Below are 10,092 nucleotides of genomic sequence, written 5' to 3' on the forward strand. Positions count from 1 at the left end.
CCACACACACACACACACACACACACACACACACACACACACACACACACTCACACGCACGTACAGACACACAAGGGTCCCATTGCCCTGAAGGCTCTGTCGCCTCAGGATTTACCCACAATGCACTGCTCCCTCCAACATCTCCTCACACACACACACACACACACACGCACACACACACTTGTCTCTTGATTCCACCCGTCTTCCTGTGATATGAGTGCAGTAGTGATCATCTGTGTAATGGCTGGCCTGACTGTCATTATGATTCAGTCCCTCGGCTGGGCTCAGCTCAGGAGAGGCTGTAATGGGAGTCCAGGGTCACACTGCTGGAGCCCAGCTCTCTGCTGGGACACACTAATTAACAGGGAACACACTCCACTGGGCCACTGTGGTACCTGCTGCTCGAGAGTACACTACTACCTGTACTACACACACACACACACACACACACACACACACACACACACACGCATGGACAACTCTCTCTCTCCACACACACACACAGACAACTCCCTTCCTACACACATAACACATACACACACACACACACACACACACACATTCCATGCATTACAATGAGCCCGGCCTCCGATTTCTACCCCATCGACCTCCCTTGCTCTACACACACTTGATTTGAGACTGCTGCATAGGATTGAAAGGCAGCTGTATTGAGTGGCCGTATCTTAACCTCAAGCTGGTGCTCCTCCAAATGCACTGAATTTTAAAAGAAAATAATGTGCATACATTACATCTCCCTGTATTGGGAACTAACTAAATTTATGCTGAGTGTGTTAATGTAAGCTTTGATGATGGTGTGTGTGTGTCTGTGTGTGTGTGTCTGTGTGTGTGTGTCTGTGTGTGTGTGTGTGTGTGCGTGTGTGCGTGTGTGTGTGTGTGTGTGTGTGTGTGCCGTATGAATGATAAATGGTTCAGTGTATTCTCTCTCCTGTGCTCCAGGCTCCCAGCAGCAGTCAGACCTCTCTACTGGGTGAGCCTCCGAAGGAGATGAAACTACCATCCAACCCTTACCTGAACCTAGCTAGTGTGCTGCCAGGCATGGTTCTGCAAGGTAGAGTACACACACACACACACACACACACACGCATGTACGCAAGCACAGACATACACACACACACACACACACACACAGTCACTGCATGTACACAGCAGATAGCTAACAGGTCAAGTGATTGGACCTTTATGCTGTAGAACACACACACACACACACACACACAGACATACAGACACGCACACACACAAACTGAGAAACACACACACACACACACACACACACACACACAGACAGACATGCATGCACACACACACACACACACACACAGACATGCACACATACTTGCACAAAACATTCTTTTTTGGTTCATCATATTTACTATTCAACATGAAATGCCACCTCTCATTCTGTGTCTTTAACCCAGTGATTCTCCATGTGGTTGTGTGGTCCGTCCAGCAGGCCCGCCGGTCAACAAAGCCCAGGGAGGGCAGCCTCTGGCTGGGGTGTACAGCAGCACCATACCCCCTGTCTCCCAACCCTCCACCTCCCACAGCGCAACACACCCAGCCCAGTACAGCACAGATACCTCCGCTGACTACAGCCAGTACAGCCAGGGATACTCACAGGTAACACACACACACACACACACACACAAAACACACACTCATACAGAACTCACACACACGCATGTACATACAGAACACACATACGCATACAGAACACACACACACACACATACACACACATGCATACAGAACACACACACACACACACACCACACAGAGCTCTCTGCTCAGTGAGACTTCTGTGCTTCCTGCTAGAGACAGGCTGTGTGCATTATATTCATAAATCTGTCAAGTGTTTCTGGGCTGAGAGAGGGACCGAGAGAGAGAGAGAGATGAAGAGAGAGAGACAGACAGACAATGAGAGAGCCAGAGAGAGAGAGGGAGAGAGAGAGAAAGAAAGAGAGTTCTTGGCAGTGTGTATTTGGTTCCATCTGTCCTCTCCGCCCCCGCACTCAAACACCTCCTGTAGAACAAGGAGCTCACACTGGCACTGGGGAACATACCCATCCAGTTGAATATCGCCACATTCATTTCTGTAATTCTGTATCGATCCTCTGAGTTTCATCTAATGAAAACAGGTTTTATTTTTTCCGCAGTGTTGAATCGCAATATTTCGTCGTGTCGCGACATGGTTTGAATTGCAGCCTGTTGTATCGTGATCGTATCGCAGCGGGAGATCCCATGCCATTCCCAGCCCTAAGCTCATTAACAATAAACTAGCTCATAAATGCTACTGCTGCTGATACCACTCACATGCACGCTCGCTCACTTCCCCCCCCCCCCCCCCCGAGAGAGAGAGAGACAGAGAGGGCCAGAGAGAGAGAGAGTACACACGCACACACACACACACAGTGTATGCAGTGTGCAGAGGACGGGAAGATGTGTGTGTGTGTGTGTGTGTGTGCGCGTCTGTCTGGCCATCTGCCGGTCCGTCTGTAATGTCTGCTGGTGTGTTGTTGTGCTGTAGGAGGCCATGCAGCAGTGGTACCAGCACTACCAAGCACAAGCCCAGAGCTACAACACAGCCGCACAGGAGAGCCAAGCCAGCCAAGACTACAGCAAGGAGCACATCCAGGTAACACACACACACACACACACACACACACACACACACACATACACGCACCATGCAAGCACACATGTACACACACACACACACATACACACACCATGCAAGCACACATGTACACACACACACACACACGCACACCATGCAACCACACATGTACGCGCACACACACACACACACACACTCCCAGTGCCCCAGGGGTCATAATATAAAGGAAGTGATACTGCAAAACTGAAAATGTCAACATGAAAATGCAATAACTCCTCTCCCTAAACACACACATTGAAGAGGCAGTCTGACATACTCATAGGTTATGTGCATGCGTGCGTGTGTGCGTGTGTGTGTGTGTGTGTGTGTGTGTGTGTGTGTGTATGTGTGTGTGTGTGTGTGTGTGTGTGTGTGTGTGTGTGTGTGTACATTTGTGCTTGCATGGTGTGTGTGTGTGTGTGTGTGTGTGTGTAACGTATCCATCTTGTGTTTCAGGCTCCAGCAGCAGTCTCTTCCTATGGGGATTACAGTTCCTACATGCAGGCTGTCAGTCAGTACTATTCTCAGCCTCCCATGACCCAGCCAGCGGCCCAGGCATACCCACACAGAGACCCCAGCAAGGTACAGTACTGGACCGTCCACACACACACACACACACACACACCAAGACACCAGTCCTACCAACTCACACTCCAAAACCCCAGCGCACGCACACACACACACTCACACACACACACAACACCCTTCCTCTTCATTATATCATATACTGTACATGACAATTTCTTGAACCATACAGTATATATACAGTACAGTGTGTGTGTGTGTGTGTGTGTGTGTGTGGTTAACCCATGACCCTCTTACAATCCCACCCTGCCACCCTTCCTGTGTGAAATCCACCCCTGTGCACACACACACACACACACACACACACACACACACACACAGACACAGCCCGGGGAAGGCCCCTTTATTTACATGCTGATATGTTTATTTGGAGTGTCTGACATTACCAGGACATGGATATCCTGTTGGTACAGGCCATCACTCCGCACCAGAGCAGGTGTCTTTTTACTGAAGGTGTGTGTGTGTGTGTGTGTGTGTGTGTGTGTGTGTGTGTGTGTGTGTGTGTGTGTGCGCGCGCGTGTGTGTGTGCGTGGGTGCTTGCGTGCGTGCATGCGTGTGTTATTCTCGCTAATAGGAGGCTGATGTATATGAGCTCCAGGTTGTGCCTCTACTGTACATGCTGTAGTAACCTGTGTGTGTGTGTATGTGTAACCTGTGTGTGTGTCTCCTTCTCTCTCTACTCTCTGATAGGAGGTAGACATGTGTAAGCCCCTAGGTGTGTCTCTGCACGCAGTCAGTAATGGCGGTGCCCCGCCCGTGATGCCCGCGGCAGTCATGCCAGCCTACGGCGCCCTGCCCATGATGCCAGGCTTCATGGGGGCGCCTCACGCCCCGCCCAGCGCCGCCACGCACACCCAGAGCTCTCACGCCGCCGACCAATGGAACCAGTACTATTACGTAAGTCCAAGAAGAAGAAGAAGAAGCAGAAAACCCTGTAGGCTAACATTAGAGATGGGAGCGACCTGAATGGTGTTTTGAGGCTGTCAGGGAGAGAGGGGGAGAGGGGGAGAGAGGGGGAGAGGGGAGTCAGCAGCACTTCCCGACCGTGAGAGGGCCAGATTAGGACAGAAGGGGCTGAGGCGTGCGGATGAGGAGGAGTAGACAGGAGGGTTTAGCCGAGAGACACTTGAGCTGAACCCATGTCTCTTTAAATTATTTACAGCTATTTTGTACAGACACACTCTCACCTCCCATCTCGTGCCCGGGCAGACACTGTCTTTTTCCTCCTTCTCCTCCTCCTCCTCCGGCCCGGCCCGGCCCGGCCCGGCCTCGCCTCAGCGCTGAGGCACTGAACACTTGGGACCCAGTTAGTCAGTCAGTGTGTTCAGACCAGACCAGACCAGACCACACCAGAGACACATTCCAGATGTCTGGGATCTAGACTGAAAGTACATAGTCACTCAGGATTGATCACAAGTTATTGTGCTGACTCACTCCCTCTCTCTCTCTCTCTCTCTCTCTCTCTCTCTCTCTGTCTCTCTTCTTCCCTCCCACACACCCTCTTCTTCTCTCTCTCTCTCTCTCTCTCTCTCTCTCTTTCTCTCTCTCTTTCTTCCTCTCTTTCTCTCTTTCTCTCTCTCTCTCTCTCTCTCTCTCTCTCTCTCTCTATCAGAATCAGGCTCGGGGGCAGAAGCGGGAGTACCCCCAGTTGCCGGTACAGGATATGACCTCAGACGGGTCGTACGTGGGGCAACACTCCCAGGGTCTCGGGGGGCAGTATGCTGATTACTTCAAGAAGAAGAGGATCTAGACATGACCCCCTCCCCCCCCTCTCTCTCTCTCTCTGGCCCCCTGCAACCTAACCCCTACAACACACACACACACACACACACACACACACACACACACACAGTGTCTCTGCTTTAGTGCTCTTTGACATTGGCACACACACACACACACACAAACATTGTCAACTCACACACACACACACACACAAACAATGTCAACTCACACACACACACAGACACTATGGCGCTTTTGTCCTTTTCAAGCCTTAACTCTGAACTCTTACTCTCTTCTCAGTTGATGTGTAAATGTTTCTTGACTAATACTCTGTACATTTTTCTAATTGTGTGTGAGCTGCTTTTGTATTGAAGGGCAGCCTGACTGTCTGCCTTGTATTTAGGGCTGTTGTTTTAGTCAGGTTCCTCTCTCTCTCTCTCTCTCTCTCTCTCTCTCTCTCTCTCTCCCTCTCTCTGTGAGGAGAGTCTTCCTCTAAACAAGGGAAGCTGTCCAGTGTTGCACACACAGCTTTGAGGCTTCATTCTAACTGATGTATTTTATCCTCTTCTGTCTCTCTTTCCCTGACTGCCTAGGCGTCTTTTATCTCTCTTTGCTGAGAACTTGACTTGGCGTGCGTGTGTGTGTGTGTGTGCGTGTGCGTGTGTATGCGTGCGTGTGTGCGTGCGTGCGTGTGTGTGTGTTGTGTTGTGCTGTGCTGTGCTATAAGTGTAGGAGTGATCAGCCATTCCCAGGGTAGAGAAACCTACAGGAGACCCTGGACACTCAGAGATACAGGAAAGGGGACACCCAATCAGAGCTCCTAACCTTGAACAATGGACGCTTACAATGGCTCGCATTGGCCAGGGCTAATAGCCAATGAATGGACACCTCACTTGGTACCTTACAGCCATTACAATACTAGGTATGTATAGCCATGTATGAGAGACAATGGATGGACACGTCCTTGGCCCCTCCCACGGACCACTTTTCTCTGTACACAAGGGCCGTTGTTTTCTTTTTGGGGGTCAGGGGTCAAGTCGCTAAACGCAATAAGGTACGCAGGAGCTCCCAGAAAGCCATGGGTATAAACCCCTGCTGTGATCCCAGGGCTTCTCCCCTTCCCAGTGCTTCGCTGTGTTTCTGGAGCGGTGGACTTTCCCAGGAAGAGCATTCGGAGAGACTCTAAACCCAAGGCTTTTAAAGCTCCATAAGCTGCCAATAAGAGATGAACGAGGGAGGGGAAACAAAACGAGGGAGGGAGGAATGATAATCATGTTTGACTGAACTCAGAGACATGGGCTCCAAAGGGGTTGGGCTCAATTCCATTTCTATTCAGGAAAGGGGCTCGATTCCATTTCTACTCACGATTTCGCGTAGACAAGTCCGCATAGACAATAATGGGAAATAATCATGGATTTTAAATGTGTGAATTGAATTGCAGTTCAGCAATTGGATTTGAGTAGAGCCCAGCTGTGGTGGTCTCGGAGGTTTTGGTGGTGGGTGTTATTCTGTAAGCCCCCCTCTAACCTCCCCCCCCCCCCCCCAGGGAGAGGGCATCAGGACGAGGGCTTCAGCAGCTGGCAAAAGGCCTTCTGCCTGGCACCCAGGCAATAACCACAACTCTGCCATCACAATGCCAACAGGAGGGCAAACCAGGGCATTACTGCTCTCTGTGTTGTGTACTTCAATCAGTCCACCAGTCTTTCTTTATCTCTTTTCGTGCATTCCTCCCCCTCTCCATTTTTCTCTCTCATTTCCCGAATCTCTCTCACCCTCGGTCTGTCTGTTAAACCCCTCAACTCGTTTTGAATTAAAGACGCTGCTTTCTCCCGTGTCATATGACTTGAGTTCACTAAGCGCTGATGTGTTTCTCGGTGTCCTGTATCGTGCTCTCGACGGGCCAAGCATCTCTTAGCGACTATATCAACGTTTGACTGTAACATATTTAAAACCAACTTTTTCAGTGGTATGTTTTAGCCTGGCGAAAAGCCTTTTAGTTTTTTTTGTTTTTTCCCCCCCATGTATTTGTTTACTGTAGGTGTGAATTGCCCAGCTGGTCTTGGTACGGCCGGTCTGATAGCTCTTTAAAAGGCAACGCTTGTAGAGAGAGATGTGTGTTTAACTTCTCCCTGTGACAGGATGGAGAAGGGGCGGGGGGGGGGGGGGCTCTCTGTCCTCTCAGCGGGGGTGACTACCAGAGGCAGGGTGGTACTGTTTTACTGTACGTCTGCCCTGCCATGTAATTCAGGCACTTTAAGCCAGTGTGTGTGTTGTTTCAATGGCGTTCCGGTGATTGTATTAGCCTTTTCTCTACAGTCTCACCCACTCTAAAGCCATTGCCGCGAGCACCACAGTGCTACGCAGAGCTCTGTGTGTGTGTGTGTGTGTGTGTGTTTGAGTGAGAGAGAGTTTGACCCTGGTGACTTTCCCCCATTGCCTATACCAGTTCCGTAGGGTCTATGGGTATGTACTCTAATCCATGCTGTTTGTGCTGTTGGCAGGTAGGCTGTGGTATGAAGGGAGCGGAGAGAGGGAGGGAGGGAGAGAAAGAGAGAAAAGAGGAATAAAGGGACAGAGAGAAAAACAGCTCCAGCTGCTAGTTCAGCCTGCCTGTATTTATTGGCCCTCTCATTGTAGTTTGATTCCTCCCCCTCTCTCTCTCTCTCTCTCTCTCTCTCTCTCTCTCTCTCTCTCTCTCTCTCTCTCTCTCTCTCTCTCTCTCTCTCTGGCTGCTGGGTGTTGGCTGTGTGTACCAGTGTCCTGTGCTCAGCTGTGAGGGCTCCCAGGCTACAGCCAGGCAGACCTGGGTCAGAACAGTATTTGAAATGATTTGAGTTTTTGCTTTTCGAGATTGAGCCTGCCTGGGGTGATAGATGGGCAGGGTTAGCACTTTTGGGACCTATTCCATTGGTTCAGTTGCACCAGGAAACACAGATACACAGATCGGTATTTGAACCCAGGCTTCGGGCCGAGCGAGACGATGGTGTTATAGCAGGATGATCACATGGGTGACCACAGCGCAGTTACCTCCTTACCTCCACCGGACCTCTCACTTTCTATCCGTCTGTCTCTCCTCTATTGGGAGTGTTCCTCTGGTGGAGAGGTCATGACCCTTCATGGGAAAGGAGGGGGGGGGGGGGGGGTTCAGAAGGGAGTGTGTATAACCCAGAGGGGGAAAGGGGTTAGGGTGGGGGGCTGGGGTTTCCCCTCTTATATCTGTTGTGCCTATCTCTGCATGTTGCCAACCAGGTGTACTTGTTCATATTGATTGTAAAACAAGGTACTTTCCCCTGAACGCTTGTCAGTGTTGTCTGAGACGTGTCGTCAGACCCGTGTTCCCATGTTACAGTTCATAGCCGTAACACAACAGTGTCGCTACTATATAGCGAATATGAACCTACAGTATGGTACTGAACCATATGAAACGTGTGCGTGTGTGTGTGTGTGTGTGTGTGCGTTTGCGTTTGTGTGGGATCACAAAGCTTTGCAATACTGAAGCTAGTCTTTATACTGAAGCTAGTCTTTCTGGAACATTTTAATGGCTGTAGATATAGATCTGGTGTGCTTATTTGCTTTGTACACAGTTTTCTTTGAAAGTTTGTGGATTTTTTTCTGACCTGAAATCTACTGTAGATTTTGCAATATTTTATATCACAACTATGATGATATTGCTTTACTGTGAATAAGCTATTTCTAGAAGCAATGGAATTTTAGCATGCTTATTTACTGCTGTAACATAGAAGAAAAAAAATGTTTTCAAGAGTTAATATTGCGTTTGACGCTTTTTGAAATTTGACACACAGAAGACAAAAAAACATTGATTTTATTTATTATATTTGTGTATTTATGTACATTTTCCATCAGTCATACTTTTCTTGTCTTATTCCTCTGAAAAATAGATTTGTTTTTCTCCTTTTTGAGCAGAAGGATTGTCTTTTACATTCCGGAATAAACATGGACTGAAACAAAAAAAGAATGTTTCTTTGTTTTGTTGTCTTTTTGTCATTGTCTTTGTCTGACTGTTTTATAATTAAAAAATGGACTGAACCGATTTTATTTCAAACTTTAGAAATAGAATAAATGGAATTGACCATAATTTAAAGATGTTGTTAACTATCTCAAACTACTGCATGTCAAGCAACCGTCACATTTTCAAACTGACAAGTGCTACTGTTTGAAATCCTCAAAGCCCCATATTCATCTGTGAGACCATAGGGACTTTCCTGACCAGCATCTCATTGCCAACCTGACGAGAAGGTCAAAACCTAAAACTGACCCTCACCTTAACCCTAACCAGATGTTAACCAATTCGTAAATTCAACATTGGTTTGCTGGTCTCCTTAGTTTTCCCCCCATTTGCGTTGCGCTTCCATCTTGGATGGGTCACGTTGATATCATAAAATGGACGGCAATGTTTCTTCCAATCATTCTGTTATTGTAGCCTTACCTGTCCACTGACCTCAAGTCAAACTACTCTGCTCTCACCCCGTCTATTAAACCTCTCGCCCATACACACAATCTATCATGACATTGAATACAAAAATTATAAAATGTTCAAATAAAAACAACTGAAATATGGCTTCAATACTTTCCATCATTCAATGGCTTAGTTATGAAGTTATGAAGAATTGTGAGATGAATGGCTAAGTACAGTCAGCGTAAAAGAAAGATGGTAACGCTATACTGCCCTCAAGTGTCCATCACAGGTAGCTCTTTCTTTCTTCATCGTTACTTTCTCACTGAATTTCTCAACAGAAATGTAAATATAAGTACAAAATGTACAGTTGAATAAGGTGGTTGGAAAGCGGTCTATCTGGACTCTCATGCACAGGTTCCAATAACAGCGACATTCTAGTCTTTCACAGATAAAAGAGGGATTACAGACAACGTGGAGCATGGATGGCACAGTGAAAGGGATACCGGATAGACTTCCTCTTCTGGTTCTAGAGCTGTCGGGGGGGGGGGGGGGAGTTCTGGTTCCGGTTCTAGAGATGTAGATGGTTCTGGTTCCGGTTCTAGAGCTGTGGGGGGGGGTTCTGGTTTCGGTTCTAGAGATGTAGATGGTTCTAGTTCCGGTACTAGTGCTGTAGAAGGTTCTGGTTCCGGTTCTA

At 48.3% G+C, this 10,092-nt stretch overlaps 1 protein-coding gene across 1 annotated transcript in view; it reads left to right on the top strand.

Moving 5' to 3' along the window:
• Positions 1 to 5,009, top strand: part of raver2 (ribonucleoprotein, PTB-binding 2) — a gene marked incomplete at both ends in the record, with an annotated part of 41,596 nt that extends 36,587 nt beyond the window's left edge. Inside the window, 6 exon segments of the mRNA XM_083672350.1 lie at positions 958 to 1,069; positions 1,472 to 1,638; positions 2,546 to 2,653; positions 3,131 to 3,256; positions 3,950 to 4,156; positions 4,872 to 5,009. Coding sequence (XP_083528476.1) covers positions 958 to 1,069; positions 1,472 to 1,638; positions 2,546 to 2,653; positions 3,131 to 3,256; positions 3,950 to 4,156; positions 4,872 to 5,009 — 858 coding nt within the window.
• Positions 5,010 to 10,092: the final 5,083 nt, after the last annotated feature.

This window comes from Argentina silus (genome assembly GCF_951799395.1).
Source record: "Argentina silus genome assembly, chromosome: 6".
Classification (NCBI taxonomy): domain Eukaryota; kingdom Metazoa; phylum Chordata; class Actinopteri; order Argentiniformes; family Argentinidae; genus Argentina; species Argentina silus.